The sequence below is a fragment of the Emiliania huxleyi genome (assembly GCF_000372725.1).
Source record: "Emiliania huxleyi CCMP1516 chromosome Unknown EMIHUscaffold_138, whole genome shotgun sequence".
Classification (NCBI taxonomy): domain Eukaryota; phylum Haptophyta; order Isochrysidales; family Noelaerhabdaceae; genus Emiliania; species Emiliania huxleyi.
In genome coordinates, this window is record NW_005201213.1 from 345,112 (window position 1) to 364,928 (window position 19,817).

Here is a 19,817-nt window from a genome sequence, read left to right on the forward strand (position 1 = left end):
GCCGACGTTGTCCGCGATCGTGCCTACAGGACACTTCGTCCAGCACTTCCTGGACCTCTCCTGGACATGTCGCCGACGCTGTCCGCGAGCGTGCCCGGGTTGTGCGGGTCGTCCTCGGGCAAGTCCTCCACCACCTTGCCCGCCAAGTCGGCGCCCACGTCCGCCGCCTTTGTGTAGATGCCTCCGCCCACCCGGCCGAACATCGCCACCGCCGAGCCTCCGAGCCCAAAGCCCGCTATGCAGTCGAACAGCTTCATCGCGCCGGCGGTCGTGCCCCACGAAAAGGAGGGGGCGAGGAAGACGACGAGCGCGTAGAGGCAGAGGAGCGCCTGCGCGCGCGGTGGCGGTGGCGGCGGGCCGCCGGTTCCCGGTGAGAGTGCGCGGGAGGGGCGGGAGGGGCCGGAGGAGGGCGGGAGGGCCGGGGGAGGGCCGGGGGAGGTCGGGAGGTCGGGAGGTCGGGAGGGCGGGAGGGCGGGAGGGCGGGAGGAGCAGGCGGCAGAGGCGTCGGAGGCGGAGGAGGCAGAAGCGGCGGAGGAGGAAGAGGCAGGGGCGGCGGAGGAGGAGGAGGCGGGGAGGGAGGCGGGGAGGGCGGGCGCGTTGCACCAGGCCGCAGAGAGAGAAGCCCATCACTCCGCCAGCGCGGAAGGCCGTGTTGAACGACTCTGTCCAGCCGTGCGGTGCCGGCTTGACCGCGCCTGCGGGAGGGGCGGCGCCACGCGTGCGTGGGGGCCGCTCGCACGCGGGCGGGCGCGCCGCGGCGCTGCGGCCGCACCGACGGTGCAGCGAGCGTTGGAGAAGACCGCGACGCGCATGCCAATGTATCCCGAGAGCATCGAAGTGAGTGCGCCGACGACGAACGAGGTGGCGGTGAAGATGGCGGTCTCGCGGCCGGAGGACCACGAGACGAGGCCGACGATCACACCGGCGAGGAAGACGACGAACACGGTACACAGCTTGTACTCTGAGAAGAGGAACGAGTTGGCGCCGTTCGAGATGGCAGCGTAGAGCTCGCGCAGGCGCTCGTTCTGTTCGAATGTCTGGTTCTGGCCAGCCTCCTTGACCGACATCATCATCGTCTCGTCCTCCTCCTATAGGAAAGCACGTTCTGGCGTGCATGCGCTGCAGGGCGTCTCAACGGAGCACGAGCGGCGCCTCAACCTGAGCGACATCAAGCCGCACAGCCGCCACTCTTCGATGAAGGAACAGCGCAAAGAAGATGCCAATTAGACCGGTGATGATGATGAGAGACTCGGCGCCGATGGTGGGCCCCACGGGCAGCGCGCCAGCAGGACACGACGCCATAAAGGCGGTGGGGTGTAGCAGGATCGTGGCAGCGGGCTCTAGTTTGTCCTAGTCTTCGGAAAAAAGAAAAATGTATTATCCTAACGGTGTGGGGGCGCGGAGGGCTTGTTGGCGAGCCAAAATGGTGTTTTCCGAGGCGCTGCGCTAGGCTCAGAGCGAGTTCGCGCTGCGCTAGGCTCAGACGGCGAGTTCGCGCTGCGCTAGGCTCACAGATGCGAGTGCGCTGCGATAGAAGAAAAAAACAGGGTCGAAACGACAACCGAAGGGAGGACTGTGTAGTGTAATCATGTGTCAAGAATCACGTGCTGCTGCTGCTGCTGCTACTGCTGCTGCTGCGCGGCGAGCGCCGTCGCCGAGGCGGGCCTCGGCGGAGAGCGCGATTATGCGGCCTTTTCCGCGACCCGCACAAAGAAGAGGCGCCCTCCGTCAGCCTCGACCTGCCACCGGCTCGCGTCGACCGACCCGGCCGCGTGCCACACCTCCACAGCCCAGTGCGCCAGCCCGCAGAAGTTGCCCTCCTCGATGCCCCATCCCGTGGGCCACGCGGCCAAGGCGGTGCCGAGAGGCGGCGGCGGCGCCGCGGTCGCCTCGAGACGCGCCGCGACGGCGTCAAAGGCGATCCGCCTCGCGCCCGTCGCGGCCGCCTCGGCCAGCAGCGCCTCCCCGGCCAGCCGCGGGAGGTCGCCCTCCGTCTCGAACCAGCACGACGAGCGGCCGTCGGCGCACGCCTCGTCCCACGCCTTGAGCTGGCGGACAAAGGCCGCCAAGCTCTTGAGGCCGGGCGAGGGCGCGGCGGGCGACGGGGCAAGGGAGCAGCCGGGCGAGGAGAGGTAGGAGGTGCTCGCCGGCGAGCGCTCCCGCGCCTGCGAAGGGGCAAGGCCTGAGGGCGGGCGGGCGGTCGGGCGGGCGGGCGCGGGTGGGGGGGATAAACGCTGCGCCGCCAAAGGAACCAGCGACACTGGCCGCGGCTCGTCGCCACGCGCCGGCTCGGAAGAGGGGCTGTCGGCGGCGAAGCAGAGTGGCACGCCTCGCCGCTCGAGCCGCCGACAGCCCCCCTCCTCGACGTGACGGCCGCTCCCGGAGCCGGCCGGTGCGCGCCTGACCCACGCCCCCTCTCGCACCCCTCCGACCCCCCCTGCGCGGCGCACCCGTCCGCTGTGCGCCGGCTCGAGCGCCTATTGCCAAATCGCGACGTTTGAGCGCAGCGCACGCATCCTCTGGGCGCCTGAGCGCGGCGGAATCTTGCCAGAATGTGGCCGCAGGAAGAGCCTCCGGCGGGCCTCCGGCGGACGCCTGGCGGCGTGGCGCTGCGCGCCGGCCTGCGGCCCAAAGCCCGAACGAGCGGTCAAGTTAACTTGACGCGCCGAATCCCTTGGTTGGCCCTCGCAGCTGTGATACAAAAGTGTGAGTCTTTCGCTAAGCGCGGGTTAGCGCGGGTTAGTGCTCACTAACCCGGCACGGGTTAGCACGGGTCAGAATGGGTTACCATAACCCGGCACTAACCCGGCACTAACCCGGCACTAACCCGGCACTAACCCGGCACTAACCCATGCGGCTGGGGGGCATACGTCAGCATGGGTTATGGTAACCCGAGACTAACCCGGCGCTAACCCGGGTTAGTCTCTCCCTCGGACGGCTTGGCTGCACCTTGCCCCTTGGTGCTCTCCGCGGCAACGCCGTTATCGGTAAGTTGAGCGTGTATGGAGTGAGTCTATCGCGTATCGGTAAGCGCGGGTTAGCGGCGGGTTCCACACGGGTTAATCCACACTAACCCAGCACGGGTCAGCACGGGTTAGAACGGGTTACCATAACCCGACGCTAACCCGGCACTAACCCGGCACTAACCCGGCACTAACCCGAGACTAACCCGGCGCTAACCCGCGCTGCTCGGGGGCATACGTTAGGATGGGTTAGTCTCGGGTTAGTGCCGGTTAGTGCCGGGTTAGTGCCGGGTTAGCGTCGGGTTATGGTAACCCGTTCTAACCCGTGCTGACCCGTGCTGGGTTAGTGTGGCTTAACCCGGTGGAACCCACGGCTAACCCGCGCTTACTGACAGACTCACAAAAGTGGGGACGCGCCTGGCGGCGCGCCCCCAAAAACCACCGCTTCGGAGAGGGGGGGTGGGGTGGGGATAAATATCCGAGTGTTCGCCAGGAAGACCACCAGAGAGAAAGAAACACGAAGCCCACCGAGGAGTGAGTGCGTGAGTGAGTATTCTTGACAACAATCTTGATACGAAACCACGACGACACACACCAAAACAACTCTAACACTCACACGTCATTTGGGTCTCTCTCTCTCACACACCAGTCGACTCGCATCGGTTGCCTCCATGAACGGCGGAGCTATTCTCGCGCCCACACCACACCTGGCTCCAACGTGGACACGCCCATAGCTGGGGACACTACTAGGATCTAGGTCACGCATGGCATCAGAAGTTTTATCTCTGAGCCCCGAAAGGCATCTCTAGCAGCGTCGTTACGCATGCGCCCTCCCCTCCCTGGGCGCATGCGCCTCACATCTCGCCAGAGCATAAGCTCTTGGTGTGCGACGAGACGAGTTTTTCGCCATCGCCATCGCCGCGAGCAGCAAGCCGCCCGCCGCAACAGCCGGAGGCATCGCCGCAGCACCAGCCGCGCCGCGGTCCCGCACCCGTTGACGAAGCTCCCTCCCCCTGCGGAAGACCGCGCACACACACACACACACACACACACAAACACACACACACCCACCGAGGAATAAGAGAGAAAGCGGATACCAACACAAGAACACAACGCACTCTCTCACATTAACACAAATGCACGTCTCGCGCGCGCGTGAACAGGGCCCCTGCGCTGCACGTCTCGCGCGCGCGTGAACAGGGCCGCGCAAAGCTGTCCCCCCCCCGCAAACTTTAAACCACCATAAACATCATTGTGCAGGGGCTCCAGGCCCCAAATGACGTGTGAGTGTCAGAGTTGTTTGGTATTGGTATTGCTAAAAATCTCTCTCTCACATCAGGTCATTCGTGATTAGAGAATGAGAGAAAAGAGAGAGAAGAGACAAAAAGCGCAAAGAAAGAAAGAAAGAAAACAGTCAACCCAGCAAAGGATGTGAAGGATGAGAAGGCGTCACATGTGCGGCATCCCCCCACCCACATCATCACTTTGATACCATTGTATTCATTTTTTCTGTATTCCTTGCCCCTGCAGTCTGGAGCCACTCCGCTGTGAAACATCCCCAGGGCCTCCAGGGCTCGCACCTCAACCTCTCACAGGCCAGCGCACAGCGCCATACGAGGTATTTTCTTCTCAATAACAAGGCTGTGAACACCGAGGGGCCTCGGTCTTGGAGCTCCCTGCTCGGTGTACGAACTCTGTTCACACCGAGTACCCGGGTACCCGGGTAGCTGGGAGTGAAAGCGGCTATAGAGACAGCTGCAGCCCTTTACAAGCGGTGTGTGCCATGGTGCTCGACCTGGGCGGCTTCGCGGACGGCTTCGAGACCTCCGCCTCACCACTCTGCTGGCGCGACCCTCCCGAGTCCTCCCTCTCGGACTGGACCGTCCACGTCGCCGCACCGGAGCTGCCGCCGGCAACGTACCACGTGCACAGAGCCATGCTTGCGACCGGGCTGCGGAGAAGCGAGTACTTTAGTCGCCTCTTCACCGGCGCCGGCGCCTCCGGCCTCGCCGAGAGCGCGCGCCGTGGCAGCTCTGTCGAGCTGCAGCCGTCGGCGGCGCGCGCCTTTCCGGCCTTCTTGGATTTCGTGTACAAGGGTGACCTTCCGATCGACAACACGTCGGCCATCGCACTGCTGCACCTCGCCAATTACTTCCTCAACCGTGCCCTCTTTGACCGCGTCACCGAGTACGTGCAGGGCGTCCTCGAGGGCGACGCGGCCGATCAGGCGGCGCCTCTCTACCTGGGCGAGGCGGACCGCTTTGGCCTCGACAAGGCAGCCAACGCGTGCGTTGCCGTCTGCGCAAAGCACCTGCTTGGCCGCAAGCCGGGGTACTGTGCCGAGCTCGCACCGCCCGTCTACCTGCGCGTCGTTAGCGCCACCGCGTGCGCGACTCGGCAGCACTCGCTCGCGCTGTCGCAGCACGTGTCAGCCTACTGCAACGCGCACTCCGAGTCTGTCGACCTCGTCCTGCTCGAGAGCCTCACTGCGAGGCTGACCTCGGTCGCGGCCGACTCGGCGCTCGACCTGCTCGGCCACGCCGTCTCGCGCCACGGCGCCGAGGCGCTACAATCTGCCTGCGCGAGAGCGATCGGCGAGGAGTGGGAGGACGCGCTCCTGCCGTCGGTCGCCGCCTCGCTCGATGCGCCGGGCGACCAGGGGGCGGAGTGGGCTCCGCTGAGAGGGAGGACGAGCTATCCGCCCGGCCTGCAGCTCGGCCTGCTCTCGCACGCCCTCGTACACGCAGGGCGCAACCTCGAGCAGACTCGCGCTCAACTCGCGCTCCGCGAGAAACGGATCGAGGAGCTAGAGGCTACTCTGAGCAAAATCAAGCTCAGCTCCAACTACCTGACGGCGAACTGCCGAGAGTGTGGTCAGCCCGCCCGTCGCGAGAATCGGGAGCTGCGAATCATCATTGCGAACATGTAACATGCACATGGTGATGTGCAGACAGCATATGCATATACACATATTAGATGGAGAGAAGTAGAGCCTGGAGCGAGAGAGACTGAAAACTCAAGCGACAAGCCCGACACAGATAGAGCGGGAGTTATGTTCATTAGGCGATAGTGGGTACACGTATTAGTTAGACGCGGCAAGCGGTATGTCGTTGTGGCGTACGTGCGGGGTGCGGTGCGGCGCGGTCCGGCGTGTGACACCCTGGTGACACCCTCGGCCCGCACGCCGGACGACTTGGTGGTTGGTGTGCCACGGTGTGTGTGACGTGCACTGTGTATGTCCGCGTATGTGTGTGTGCAGGCTGAGGGAGCAGTGGCTTGTGGCTAGCGCTCAGCCCTCACACGCCTCAGGGTGGGCGAGGCCGCGAGCGGCGAGGGGGAGGGGGAGGAACGTGGAGAGGGGAGGGTGGAGCGATATGTAAATGATAGAGGCTGCGCAGGCCTACCGGTTCACATGTTTGCAGAGCGCAGAGGCAGAGCGGGTCAGCGGCGTGTGTGTCACGTGTGCCACCTCTGACTCAGGTCGTGGCCGCCGGCAGCGCCGGCTGCAACCTCAATCTCTTGGTGGTGACGCAGACGAGGGGATCTCCCACTCCCCCCGACCTCTCGGCGTCGTCTCCTGGAGCCGCCTCCTCCCCACAGAGCGCGCGCAACCGCTGCGCGTCAAACACCAGCGTCGAGCCGACCTGTGTCCGGGCGGCTGCGGCTGAGTCTCGCACGGGAGGCGCCGTCGGGTGCTGGCTGGGCGAGCCGTGCGCGCGCCTCCTCCTCGAGCTTCCCCGTAAACTCGAGCCCGTTGACCCGCACGCGCGGCGACGTGGAGTCGAGCCCCTGTGGCCAGCGGGGCCGGCCGTCACCCGGCGGGGTTGTGGGGCCTAGTCGGGCGGCGTCCCGCTCGTGCGCCTCCACCATAAACGCAGCGCCCACTGGTGCCAGCGCCCACTGGTGCCCGGAGCCGCCCTCGAACTCACAGACCACGAACTCCTCCTCCCACTCATTGGCGTCGTCGCAGCGGCGCCGCTTGAGCCGCTCGTCTTCGTGGCGGGCGCGCATCGCGCGCGAGAGCAGCGGCAGCAGCGAGTCGAGCTTCGCCGCCGGAGCAGCGTTCGCCATGCGGTACGACGTTTTCTTTTGGCGTGTGTACTCTTAACCGGGAGAATTTGCCCGCCAAAAGAAATTAAAACTTGGCCCTCGGGCGGCCTTCTCTCGAGGTCTCGAGATACACAAAGCGGCCAAGGGAGACGCCTTTCGCCGGCAAGGCCCTCGATGTCCGTGTCGACGGTACGTACGCCACCGCCCTCTCCTCCGACACCCTCCAGGACGAGCTCAATAGGAAGCTCGGCCTTTGGCTCTCCGTGGCGCTTCCCACCCTTCGGGTCGCGCTCGAGCGGGGCACGCCAGTCGATTTCTTCGGCGACTACCTTTACAACAAGGCCCACCACCGGCGGCCCCACGACGGCGTCCTCGCCGCCTGGGCGGACGCGATGCGCGCCCCGGCCAACGCGCCGCGGTCGTGCACGGTGACAAGGAGAAACCGGAGCTGACTCGGCAGTACAACGAGGGGTACAAGGTCGACCTCGCAGAACCCCATACAGGGCCGGGAGGATGCGATGAGGTGAATGAAGTCATGGACAAGTTTCCAATCGGCTCCAAGCTTCGGCTGTGCTGGATAGTTGTGTCCGCGACTTTGCGCCCTTCATCAACTATGAGCACTTCAAATGCGCCCCAACCCTCCACTGCTGCCGCCTCATCCTGCGCTGCCACCGGTGCGCGCCGGCTCGAGGCTTTCCGGGCACACGAGGACACAAGGCGGCAACGTCTGCCCACTGTCCGCGCAGGTGTGCGGCGCTCGTCGAGATTGACGGCAGGGCGTTGGGCTCGGCGGCGATGTTGGAGGGTGCGCGTGCGGGTGAGGCGTCCGCGGGTGAGGCGTCCGGCCGCTAGTGTGCGCACCCTCGAGCCGTCACGAGACACGACCCCGACCGTCAGCTTCTCTGCGTGAATGTATGGCTAGCGTGCTTCCACTGCGCGCCCGCGCCTGCGGCGCCGCCGCGGCTCCCCACCCTTTTGCGCAGCAACACCTTAAACTTTTCAGGCCCTCCAAATTCGGGTCGGAGCGTAGCGGAGTGGGCCCCGAGTTTGAAAAGGGCGACGGACGCTTGCGTCCTAGCCCCCAACAACGCCTCCCCGGCGCAGAGGGGCCCCCGGAGGGATGCACAACCGACCCACGCCACGCCGCTTGCGGCGGCCCGTGCGTTATTGGTTTCTCTGGTAGATCTACTGCTTTTTGGAAGCCCCTCTGTAAAAAGAAACCATTCTGCCAATGAAGGCGAGCAGCTTGACGCTCCTCGCTGTGCTGGCCTCCGCGGCGCGCGCGGTCCGCGTCGGGCAGCCGGCGCAGCGCGCAGGCTCGCGCGAGGTCGTCGCGCGCGCCTCGGCAACGGCAACCGCCGCGGCCGCCTATTCCACCTGGGCCGACCTCGCCTCGGAGCCTCAGCTGCTCCCCGAGGCGCAAGCGGCCCGGACAGTGATGGAGGTGTCGCCGATCGCGCAGCTGTGCCTCGCGTCGTCCGCCGACGGCGTCGACGGCACCGTCTGCGCGCGCCTCGTCGCTGGCTCTCCCAGCCGACCCGAGCCGGTACGGCTCGCGGGCGGCGACCAGATCTTCGGTGTCGACGAGGACGGGTCGCCTCTCTTCGGGCTGCGGCCGGGCTCGCAGGCGGCGCTCGACATTGCGGCGAGCGCGTCCGTCTCCTTCGCCGCCCACGCGCCCACGGGCGGCGCCCAGGCCGGCTGCGCCGTCACGCTGCTAGGTGGCACCCGAGATAGACTCGAGATGGACCCGAGATGGCCCCGAGATATGACCGGTCACGCGTGCAGGCCCGGCCGCCGAGGCGGAGCTGCCGGCGGAGCTGGCGAAGAAGCTCGCGAGGCAGACCGGCGTGGGGAAGGAGGAGCTGGAGGGGCGGCAGTGGTGGCGGCTCGCGCCGTGTCACGTACACTTTACCGATGCCCTCCACGCGCGCGACGCGTGGGTCTCGCCGGACGAGTACGCGGCCGCGCAGGCGAACCCGCTCGCCGAGTCGCTGGGCGCGGTCCTCGCCAAGCTCAACGCGAACCACGCCGCCGACCTCGCACGGCTTGCGGGGATGCTGCAGGGCGAGGCGGCCGAGGCCGCGGCCCCCCTCGGAGAGTACGCCGCCGCCGACGAGGAGACGTTGTCTGCAGAGATCCTCTCCGTCGACCCGGACGGTTTCGACCTCGGCTTGCGGCCCGCGGGCAAGGGCGGCGCCATCGCGCCGCTCCGGATCGGGCTGCGCGCGGGCCCGCAGACGCGCGAAGAGACGCTCTCCATCTTCTCGAAGCTGTTCCAGGAGACGTATGCGCGGCAGCAGGGCTGGCAGTGACGAGGCGGCTGCGGCCGGCGCGTTCTGGCCTGCCCTCCTTTTACCTTTACCTTCAGGCGAGAAGGAGGGTGTGCAAGACACTCGAAGTAGAGCCTATCGCACGCGCCTCGGGGACGCACGTGTGTGGCCCAGCTCGGCGGATGCCGGAACGGTAAAAGGCATATCCTAACCGTACACAGTGGCTGGCTTGTCGCAAGTTCCGCGTACCGCAAGGTCGCCTCGGAGGCAGTACCCGGTGTAGAGGGTGTGGATGATGGGTTGACGGAAATCCGGGGACGCGACCCACCTCGCCACAGGGGGCTAGCTCAGAGGAGACAGAGCCCCAGGACCCGGAGGCCGGGGATCACGAAGAGGAGGCGAGCTCGCAGGATTTCCTGATCGAAGAGCCTGACTCGCAGGACCAGGAGAGCTTCTCGAGCATGGACGTGGACGGGGTGGAGGAGGCAAGCTCGCAGGACACCCTGTCTGGGCAGCCCGACTCGCAAGGCAGCTTCTCGAGTTGTATGGACCTGGACGAGGAGGGCGAGGCGGAGGGCGGCCCTGCGCCTGAAGAGGCGGGCGACACGAATGAGGGCGACGGACAAGATCGCGGCGCAGGGGGTCCGGAAAGCGGCGGGGCTGGAGGGGGCGGCCCCTCCCCGAACCTCGCCCTCGGGCGAGTTAGAGTCGTCGGCCAGGGAGGCAGGACTCCCGCAGGGCACCTTCGGGTGGATCTCAGTAGATCCGGCAGGCACCCCGAGCTCGCGACGCCCTTCACGACTGGAAGGGCCAGGGAGCGCACGTGCTTTGATCGCAGGGGGCACCATGGAGGGTGCACCTGCGCCACGGAGGCACTCCGGGCGGCGTATGCAATGTGGGGGGAGGGCCGGGGCGATGCTGCCTCGGCGCGCGCTGCCGCGACGCGGCACGGAGTCGACCGGGCCACGCCGGCGAGGGAGATGCGCTCCAGCGAGGGTCGCGTCCTTGAAACCGCCGACGCGTTCCTGGACGACAAGGCCGATCGACTCTGGAGGACGCGGTCGGCGGCGCTTCGCGAACTGGCACAGAAGGTTCGGGACGGCACGGATCTTGCTCTCCTGTGCGCGGGTAGGATTGAGTCCTGTCACGGCGATCTGCTGAAGAAGGGGATCCTGGCCGAGGCTGCGCAGCTCGAGGCCACCAGCAAGAGGAAGCCGCGCTCCGACAAGGGCAAGCCGAGGGGTCCTCGGGGGCCCAGGGCCGACTCGGTGGAGACGGCGGCCCGCATGGGGGTGCTGGCGACCTTCTACCTCCGGCACGCCTATGGACGGGACAGCCCGAGGCTGCATGAAGAGGACGGGGTGCTCTCCGCGAATGGGGGGGTGCTGTGCGCGGGGTGCGGGGAGGAGGCGCCCGGGCTCGGGGCGCGGGACGGGGTGGGGGATGGCGGTGAGGGGGGGGGCGTGGGCGAGGGGGGGGAGGGGGGCGGTGGGGAGCGGGGGAGGAAGAGGGGGAGGGATCCGACTGAGGAGGAGGCGGTGGGGGTGGAGGGCGGGGGGGCGGGAGGCGTGTTTGGGGAGATGGGGGATCGGGTGGGGCGGGCGGAGGGGGGCGGGTCATCGGGTGGGGCGGGGGGTGGGGATGGGAGACGGCGCCCGAGGGGCAAGCAGAAGGCACGCAGCCAAAGGGAGGCAGGCCGGGTCAAGGAGGGGGCTGGCGAGAGTAACTGACATCCGGGAGGGGGTCGTTGCGTGGCGGTATCTATGGGTGTGTTTGGATGTCTTGCGGGTGTTGGTCTTTGAGCGTGGAGTACGTCTAAGAGTTGCTATGCCTGTGCTTGTTATCGTTCAGCCCCTGCTTGTCCCCCCCCCCCCCCTGCCCTCTGTTGACCCCCCCCCCCCCTGCCACGGCGCCGCTTGAGATAGACCATGTAACCTCTGCCTACTCTCGCAGGTGCGAGGGGAACTGAAATAAAAACATGGGCTTGCCCATCCCGGAGTGGTTCGACCCCACGCAAGCCCGGAGGGGTGATGGGATGCTGTCTCGGCGGTCTCAGGCCCAGTGAGGTAGTGCGCCAGGCTATCCCAGATCCTGCTGAACAAGCTCCTCTTGTAGCTCGATCGGTCACACCGCCATCGCCGTTGGGGAGAGAGGGGACGATACTGCTTCAGCAGCGTGCACCTCGATCCTGCACCGTGTTTGTTATGACCCCCCCCAATGAACACACCAGTGAGTGTGCAGTGAGAGAGAGATTTTTAGCAATACCAAACAACTCTAACACTCACACGTCATTTGGGGCCTGGAGCCCCTGCAAAATGATGTTTATGCCCTGTTCACGTGTTCGTGTTTGTGCAGTGAGGGAGGGCGAGACGATCGAGGGGTCCCGTACCATGCGGAATCGACCCTATCCAGTGCTCAAGTGCTCAAGAGCCACGTACACTGGAAAAAATATTTGTTCAACACAACTGAAACGCAGCATCAAACGAGGCTGGATCCAACTTGTAAAGGTCCTAATCGGCCAACCGTCCATCGGCCTCGTTGCCGCATTGTCATAGTGGCGCATACACAGACATATATGTTGTCCTTCGGCCTCGTCTCCTGCGGCTTCTCCGCAACCCCGCTCGTCTGCGAGGACGATCAGACCCCCTGGGTGAACAACATTTGCCTCTGGCACGGACTGCGCGACGACAACCCGGACCTTGAGGGCGGCAAGGGACCGATCGAGGACGCTTTGCATCAAATCGACTGTGGCGAGGAGAGTGCCTTTGGACCCAATGTTCAATCCGGCGCGGTGCGTTCGCGGTGCGGACAGCGGTGGTGGCGGCTTCGTTCGCACGCGGCGGGGGATGGATGGCGCGAGGGCGATGAGGGCGGCGAGGGCGGTGAGGGCGGCGAGGGCGGTGGAGGGCGAGAGGGGGTGGTGAGAGGGGACTCTCGCTAAATCCCGCCGCTCGCTCCGCAGGACGTTACGGTGGGGTCGTCTGGCCTGCTTGACGCAACCCTCTCTCCCGTTGAAACGCATTTCAACGAGGCGGGTATGTGCGTCGTCAACGTGCACTGGCACCTCGGCGCCGAGCACAAGAACGTTGGCACGTATGACATTGACGGCGAGGAGTGGATGGAGCAGCACGGAAAGACGAAGCCGAAGGCCCACGGCGCGAATGTCGTGCCAGGCCACGGCTACGGCTACGGCAATGTCAAAGGTGCCGTCCCCCTCGGCGAGCACGACGATATCGACCCAGGCAACTTTTGCCCAGGCTACGACGAGGCGTTGCTCCTCCGTAGCCCTGCCTGTGCCCAACTGCGCACTGCCCAACTGTGGCGCGGCGTATCGAGTCTCGTTTGTTGCTCCCCGACTCCCCTTAGAATGATCCGGCGTGGACAACTGAGTACGACTGGGAGTACTGCACCGACATGCGACATGCAGCCGTCGCCACCGCCGTCGAAGGAGCCGTCGCTAACTTATTCAAGAACTTGTAGGCACGTGGGCTTCACCTACGAAATCCACTGGCCCCACTCCTCGCTGGGCGCCTGCGGCACCCCCTGGCAGATGCAGTCGCACTTCATGGACGGTGCCGCCGTCCGCCTCCCACAATCCCGGCCCCTCGCCCCTTGCCTGACACGCTGACACGCGTGCTATCATCTCTTTTCCGTTTCCTACCCGCGAGTGACTGGCCGTGACGATCTGAACAGGCGTGCTCTGCAAGGCCAACGAAGCCGACATGGACCCTGGAGACGCTGTGGCGGCCGTCCTTGACGGTACGGCCAAGATTGGTGTCCAAGGGATGGTCGTTATGGTGGTCAATGACGCCGCATATGACTACCCGGAGTGGAATATGATGGAGGGCTGGCATCCGGACCTCGTGACTGACGTGGCCATCTACCAGGCTCTTTCCGCTCCCTTCTGAGCTCCACAGTCCATATTCTTGTGGTGAAGCCACGCGCCGCGACCGCTCCCTCGCAGGGCTCCACCACGGGGCAAAAGCACGGCAACGACTTCACACCCGGCGCAAAGGCCTGCAAAGGCACCGGCGGAGCCGTCACCTGGCAGATGGACCGCGGCTGCCACAAGGTCTCTGCCAAGTCTGTTGACAACCTGTGCAAGCAGATGCTGGCCAACAGCGAGTACCCGCTCTGCGGCGACAGCATGAAGGACTCCACCCCTGTCGTACACTGACATGACGGGTCTGAGGCCTCGCTCTGAACCATCGCTGCGCCATCCGTTAGTAGGGCGACACCTACCCGCACAACGCCCGCGAGACCACCGTCGCAGCAATCACGACCAGCCAGACGATGGAGGAGGGCGTCGACTTTGGTCGCGCCCGCTAGACGCGTCTAGCCAGGAGCAGGAATTAGCCGCCGTTGTTGCGGGCAGGGAGGGAGCTCCTCTGACTCAGGACCTCAGTCAGTCGCTACAACCGGGTGCATCCTCTCTCAGGGTCGGGGCCGAAACCGGAGCCCAGGAACCGCGCCGGCACACCGGTGTCCTGTCGCGCTAGCTAGTTGTAGTTCGTTGTGTGTGCGCTGCCAGCCAGGTCACCTGGTTTGTGGAGCTCCCGCAAGTCACCTGGAACCCTCACCGAGCAGCTGTGGAGGCGGGCTGCGGCAATTGCAGATGAGCGGCCCGGTGTTTCGTTCGGTTCTTTAGGTCCCTAAAACTCCTTTCGTCGGGTCGGGGTGGGGCGGGGTGGGGTGGGGATGTTGCGGTGCGAAAATGATTTTTTTGGGTAAAGTTCTTTTCGCAGGAGTCGCTTAGGCGGCTCCCGTGGTGTACCTAAAAAGAAAGAAAGAAAGAAAACGGACAACCCAAGGGATGGATGGGAGGACGGCACGCCGCCCCACACAGGTGGTGGGTTGTGCGCAATCTTTTCGCCACCGAGTGCCACACAGCAAGCGGTCGCCACCGCGAAGTGGGGGCCGGGTGTACACGAATATTGTGTGTATGCTCACTCTCGTTGCAGCAGCTGCGGCCACCGCCGCTGCCGCGACGTCCTCTGACGCTCCTGTCGCCGTGTCGGCCACCGCCGCTGCCGCGACGTCCTCTGTCGCTCCTGTCGCCGTGTCGGCCACCGCGGTCGACCCTGCTGTCTCAGCGACGGCCGTGCGCGCGACGGCGACCCTAGTCAGCGCCTCCAACCGAGTCGCCGCGCCGCCCGCCAAAGCTGCAGAGCGCCCGCGCCGCCGCTCGCGCGCGAGTGATGTAATCCGCCGACCGGACTCGGCGTGCGTCGCCTGGCGACAGTCCACCTTCTGCCGGTGGGACGGGCCGCGAGAAGAGGCGGCGGACGAGCCGTGCAACGCCACCATCTCGACCGGCCGCAGTGGCTACTGCCACTGCCGGAGGCACCGGCACGTGGCGCGGTTCGACTGCGGCCACCCGCCGCTGCGATGCGATCAGGCGTGCGCCGTGCTCGAGGACGCCCCGACGGTGCGCGCGCTCGCGTACACCGCGCTGATGGCGTTTGACGACCGCGCCGCCGCCCTCTCGCTCGCTTTCGGCGGAGGTCGAAGGAGGAGGGACGCCTCGCAGCGGCCACCAGCGAGGCCATCCTCACGCAGCGACGCGGCGGGAGGCGCGGGCAGGATCCCGGTGACGCTGTACCAGACCATCGACAAGCTCGACCGGCCCGGCATCGGGCTGCGCTGGGAGGAGAGCGAGCCCCTCGGGCTGCGTCGAGTGCTGCACGACGATGTCCTCGGCCAGCAGTACCTCAACGCGTCGTGGGGGCCCCGCTTCGCGCGCGCGTACGGCCAGATCTCGCTCGGCCCGATCCGCGGCCTAGCTAACGAATCGGTGATCGACGGGTTTCATGCATCCATGAAACTAGGCCAGATCTCGCTCGGCCCGATCCGCGGTGACTTCTTGCGCCTCGCGTACATTGCAGAGCACGGCGGCTTCTACGCGGACGCCGATGTTTGCCCGGTGCACAACTCGACCCTCTCTCGGCTCGCCGCCTCCGGCGCCCCGCTGGTGATAGTCGCGAGCATGTTCAGCGGTGAGCTGCTCAACGCCTTCTTCGGCGCCGTGCCGCCCCGGCCTGCAGCCCCGAGGGACGGGACCAGCGGCGAGGAAAGGCAAGGGCGATGCATTAGGCGCCGTGCCGCGCCACCCCGACCTGCAACCTCTGGTGTGGGCGGCGCTGTACCACGTCGAGGCGGCCGTGCGCGGGTACGACCGGCTCGGCGCCACCGCCGTCGCCGGCCTGCGGCTGGTGGAATCGGCGCGCACAGATTTCCGTTTGGCTGTTGACTCCCAGCTTGTGGCACTGTTAGGTCGGCGGCTTAATGGGCTCGGCGTCCTAGAGTAGTCTCTGATTCGCCATTCGCCGCGGCTGGTTCCTTCTAGGCCCGCAGCTGATGGGCTCGCTGCTCGGCGCGCAACCAAAGGTGGTCCTCCTCGAAAACACCACCGGCACCGCCCATTTGCCGGGAGAGCCGACTCTTGCGCTCGGCCCTTGCGACGGTCTCGTCAAGGACTGGGCGGCGTGGGCGGGTCGCGGCGGGTGGCACCGCGAGGTGTGCCGGGGGGGGGGGGGGGGGGCACAGCCCCGCCAGCAATTGGACGGCGGCGTGCGATTGGACGGCGGCGTTTGGAAGAGCCGCTACACACACTCAAGCGACACACTGACACCCAGCATTGGACACTAGGCGCCGGTGCGGTTCGGGTATGCCCACCAGCCAGTGGTCGAGACGAAGTGGGAGGAGCGGCGGCGGCGGCGGCGGTCGTGACGGTTCGCGCGCCGCACCGCCAGGGGCGAGGCACACCACCGTCCTCTTGAACCAAGGAGACCGGAGATCTTCTTGAGGAATGCGTTCTTCACGCCGGACGGCTCGAAAGTCGAATGTGTCGAAAAATTGAAAAGAAAACAATTCGGGTCCGCGCACGTGCCGCGGTCCGGCGCGCGCGAACACCCGCGAGACTCACGGTCACGCGCATCTCGGGGGCTTGGCGTCACCTCTAGAGAAATTTATAGCCCCCCGCTACCCAGTCGCAGTCGGAGGGAGCAGGAGCCAGGACGTTGCGGAGATCAGCAGGACCAGGAGGATGTACGAAGAGATTAGGAGCAGCAGGGACCCAGGGACCATGTGGAAGACGGCTAGTGCTAGTCCCCCACCGGGAGGACGACCCCGGCTAGTCGCCGACCACACCCACAAAGAACCCTGCACAAAGATCGAGCACAAAGATCGCACAAGGGCGGGGACCTGTTCCTTTTTACCCATCTCACAGTAGAGGTGTCCGTTTTATTTATTTATTTAGTCGCAGTCGTGCGACGTAGAGCGGCGAGCGGGGGGCCACACAACTACGTTTACGAAAACATAAGTAGTCCTCCCGCGAGGTGTGAATTTGGCCGCAAGTTAAAAAGAAAGAAAACAGACAACCCAGGGAGGGATGGGAGGACGGCACGCCGCCACCACACAGGGATTTTAAGGAGAGGAGTGTGGTGCTAGCCGTCGCCCACCCTAACCCTTGGTCGTCTGCCCCTGTCTATCTCCCCTCGCAGTCCCTCGCCGATTCTCCTGCAACCTTCATGCCACGACCTCGCGGTCGTCCCACTCTCGTCGTTCTCCCTCCTGCCGCTTCCCCTCCTCTGTCGCGTCGCTCTCGTCTGCCTCGTCCGGCGCCGCCGCCGCGGCCTGCCGATCCCTTGCTCTCGCGGCTTCTCCCGCCTTTCGGCGCAACTGCGGCGACAGCAGGGCGACAGCAGGCGTCGTCGCCGGTTTGAAAAAAGAATCCTTACCCATACCGCGAACTTCACCTTCCTACATACATACATATCCCTCGCACGACAGTCCCGTGCCCAGTGTCGTGTGTGTGAAACAGAAACGATTGAGGATTGTTGTTACCAATCGGACGTTAGCTCCCTCGCAGGCACTGACCCCAGGAATCCCGCGCCTCCTGGAAGTCCCTCTCCAGCTGCTCAAACGAGCTGCCGGCGAGGCTGTCCGCCTTGTCGGCCTGTCGGCGGGGGGGGTGGGCGGGGGCGTGTGAGATGGGGACGGGCCGCCAGTGCGGCCCGCGCGCGCGCGACGATGGCGCCCGCGGACCTCCCGCATCGCCCCCGGACGTAACGCCCATGTATGCGAAAAAAGAGGGAAAAAAAGAGAGAAAGTCTCGGCTCGGCAGCTCTTGCTTTAAAATCCCTGTGTGGTGGCGGCGTGCCGTTCTCCCATCCCTCCCTTGAGTTGTGTGTTTTGTTTCTTTCTTCCTGTGTTCGTGCCAGTGCGCGCCAGTCCCGTGCCCAGTGTTGTGCGAGGGAGTTTTGTTGTAAGATTCTTTCTTTTTGCTGCTCGGCAGCTCTATGCTGTCGCTTTTCACGGCCTCGCTCTCCTTCCAGCTGCCTTCGCTCTCCTACCAGTACCAGTCGCAGGCAAGCACCAGCGTCATCCGTTGCTCCGCCACGGTGAGCGCGACCATACCTCCGGTCGAGATGGCGGATGCCGCGCACCCTCTCATTCAGCGAGCCAACGAAATCCTCTATTCCGAGTCCGGTTTCTACAGCCCCTACAATGAATCGGCATTCTCCGAGGACTTTGTCTTCCGGGGGCCGTACATCGGACCGCTGAATAAGCAGGATTACCTCTCGACCATGGACACATTCAAGATCCACGAGGCGATCCCCGACATCTCGCCGAACGCCTTCGGCTTCTCCATCGACCCGAAGGACCCTAACCGCGTGTGGTTCATGGTCAGGAACAGTGGCACCGCCACGGGCGAGCTCGGCCTCGACCGCGACGGCAAGCTACGCGTGCCGGGGAAGGGCGCCGTCCTTGACGGCTGCCCCGAGACGTTCAGCATCATCTTCGATGCTGACCGCAAGGTGAAGTACCTGTCGGTGGGCTACGTGGCCGACCGCTTCGAGGGCAACACGAACGGAAAGGGCGCTGCCGTTGGGATCTTCCACGTCATAGGCCTGCCCTTCCCCTCGCCCGGGCCTCTGCTCAAATTCGCGCAGTGGCTCGGCACCGAGGTGGCTGACCTCGGCGCCAGGTCCTACTCGACGGAGAACGTCCCTGCCTGGTGGAAGAGCGAAGAGCGGGCTTCGGAGGGGTACCTCTGAGCCGTAGTGCACCGGCGGGAGATTGCACGTTCCGGATGCTTGTTGGCCGGTCAGTCAATGGTGCTAGTCACACAGTGTTACGCGGAACACACAGGGCATTCGTTGTGTGCATTCTCAGCGAAAGACATCACCACAGACAAAAGTAAGATAGAACACCCGGATGGTCCATGGTCTAGAGAAGGCGTCGGGTGGGCGCCTGTGTTTGGTCCAAGAAGCGGCAAAACGCGCTGGAGCGCCACAGGCGGCCGAACGATCGGCGGCGAGCTCGGGCCACCTCGAGCGGTCGATGTGGAACTTGTCGAGCTCGCCGTGCGGATGCTGTGCGCCCAAACGTCACGTTGGGGCACCCGATCGGCCGGCCGTGAGGCACCCACGACGAGACTCGAGAGCATGCCCAAAGGCCAGAGAGAGAGAGAGTCTCGTCTCTTCATGCCCATGCGACGAGGTAGGCGATCGAAATCCATCCAGCTGTCACGCGCTAGGTGAATTCTTTTTTGCGAAAGGAGAGCTCTCCGCCCTTCTCTCCGCCCTTCGCCACCTCGAAGTGGAGAGGTGCAGCTTCGCCGTCCGCCTCGTGGAGAGCGTGCAGGTGCAGCTCTCCCGTTGCCTATGTCGGCCCTCAAAAACGCCTGCGCCAAACTCCGAGCCCTCCACGCTACGCTGTCCAGCCCGTTGTTGCGGCGGCAGCAGCGCCTCCGGTGGAGGTCATCCACCACCGCTGCCTCGCCGGTGGAGGCAGAGGCGTCAAACTCTTTGCCGAGGGGGAGCATTGCGCCAGAGAATTCCCGCGTTGAGGCGACGCGCTCGGGGAGCGATAGAGGCAGTCTCGCCTAGGCCTTGGCGTTGAAGTGAGAGAGTGAGAGAGTCACAGCTTGTGGGTCGATGGGATGGATATACACTGTTGTCTGGCGCCGTGTACGTACGGCGTTTGCCGTAACGGAGTACGTATTTGGCCCTATTTACAAGGTACTCGTTATCAAAAGACACATCCGATCTTGCGAGCCATCCCCCCATCCGTTCTCGAGACGCATATCCGAGCCCGCGCCGAGCTGGGCGCGCTGAGCGTGCACATGCCATCCGTCATGCACAGTAAGCCCCTCCCGCATATTCTACACCCATCAAGTCGTTCCACAGTAACAGCGCTACGGTCCGCGTCGGCTACCGATCGGCCTCGAGGGTAACGGGGCCGCAGTCGATCGGCCTCCTCGAAAGCACCGCAGGGCGCCCCGTAGGATTGGGACGCCGTCCGACGCCCCCCCTCCTAGAGCCGCTTTTTGTGCGGCCCGAGCTCCGTCTTGGACGCCTTCTTGTAGCAGCGCGCGCCGCCGACAGGCAGCGTCGAGAGGATGGGGCCCTTGAAGAGCTTGCAGCGGGACGCCTTGCCTTCGACGGCGTACTCGAACCCTGCGCGGGCCAAAGCGCGGTGTGCTGCTACCAAGAGGAAGGAGCTGAAGTGGGGGGGGCGGGTGGGT

At 65.1% G+C, this 19,817-nt stretch overlaps 7 protein-coding genes across 7 annotated transcripts; 6 read left to right on the forward strand and 1 right to left on the reverse strand.

Moving 5' to 3' along the window:
- Nucleotides 1–68: 68 nt before the first annotated feature.
- EMIHUDRAFT_44772 (H+-translocating pyrophosphatase) lies at nt 69–1,022 on the reverse strand (the record flags this gene model as incomplete). Its single annotated transcript, XM_005788167.1, has 3 exons — nt 69–329; nt 604–684; nt 777–1,022. Coding segments are annotated over 3 exons (588 nt in total), but the record flags the coding sequence as incomplete, so codon positions are not given.
- Nucleotides 1,023–1,503: 481 nt separating this feature from the next.
- On the forward strand, nt 1,504–2,677 carry EMIHUDRAFT_440909 (hypothetical protein). Its single transcript, XM_005788168.1, has 2 exons — nt 1,504–2,476; nt 2,548–2,677. The coding sequence occupies exon 1, from the start codon at nt 1,589–1,591 to the stop codon at nt 2,045–2,047; it is 459 nt and encodes a 152-aa protein (XP_005788225.1). The 5' UTR covers nt 1,504–1,588; the 3' UTR covers nt 2,048–2,476; nt 2,548–2,677.
- A 2,069-nt stretch (nt 2,678–4,746) lies between these two features.
- Nucleotides 4,747–5,892, forward strand: EMIHUDRAFT_110702 (hypothetical protein; the record flags this gene model as incomplete). Its single annotated transcript, XM_005788169.1, has 1 exon — nt 4,747–5,892. One exon carries the CDS (start codon nt 4,747–4,749, stop codon nt 5,890–5,892), a length of 1,146 nt encoding a protein of 381 aa, XP_005788226.1.
- A 2,347-nt stretch (nt 5,893–8,239) lies between these two features.
- Nucleotides 8,240–9,608, forward strand: EMIHUDRAFT_440918 (hypothetical protein). The gene is made up of 3 exons (XM_005788170.1): nt 8,240–8,734; nt 8,802–9,531; nt 9,566–9,608. The coding sequence occupies exons 1-2, from the start codon at nt 8,245–8,247 to the stop codon at nt 9,326–9,328; spliced, it is 1,017 nt and encodes a 338-aa protein (XP_005788227.1). The 5' UTR covers nt 8,240–8,244; the 3' UTR covers nt 9,329–9,531; nt 9,566–9,608.
- A 2,253-nt stretch (nt 9,609–11,861) lies between these two features.
- On the forward strand, nt 11,862–13,615 carry EMIHUDRAFT_227360 (hypothetical protein; the record flags this gene model as incomplete). The annotated part of the gene is made up of 6 exons (XM_005788171.1): nt 11,862–12,077; nt 12,249–12,604; nt 12,767–12,858; nt 12,980–13,158; nt 13,251–13,454; nt 13,517–13,615. The coding sequence occupies 6 exons, from the start codon at nt 11,862–11,864 to the stop codon at nt 13,613–13,615; spliced, it is 1,146 nt and encodes a 381-aa protein (XP_005788228.1).
- Nucleotides 13,616–13,901: 286 nt separating this feature from the next.
- On the forward strand, nt 13,902–16,132 carry EMIHUDRAFT_455291 (hypothetical protein; the record flags this gene model as incomplete). Its single annotated transcript, XM_005788172.1, has 5 exons — nt 13,902–13,913; nt 14,529–15,282; nt 15,350–15,559; nt 15,633–15,802; nt 15,935–16,132. 5 exons carry the CDS (start codon nt 13,902–13,904, stop codon nt 16,013–16,015), a joined length of 1,227 nt encoding a protein of 408 aa, XP_005788229.1. The 3' UTR covers nt 16,016–16,132.
- A 1,454-nt stretch (nt 16,133–17,586) lies between these two features.
- EMIHUDRAFT_455292 (hypothetical protein) lies at nt 17,587–18,571 on the forward strand (the record flags this gene model as incomplete). The annotated part of the gene is made up of 1 exon (XM_005788173.1): nt 17,587–18,571. One exon carries the CDS (start codon nt 17,587–17,589, stop codon nt 18,343–18,345), a length of 759 nt encoding a protein of 252 aa, XP_005788230.1. The 3' UTR covers nt 18,346–18,571.
- Between the last annotated feature and the right edge of the window lie 1,246 nt (nt 18,572–19,817).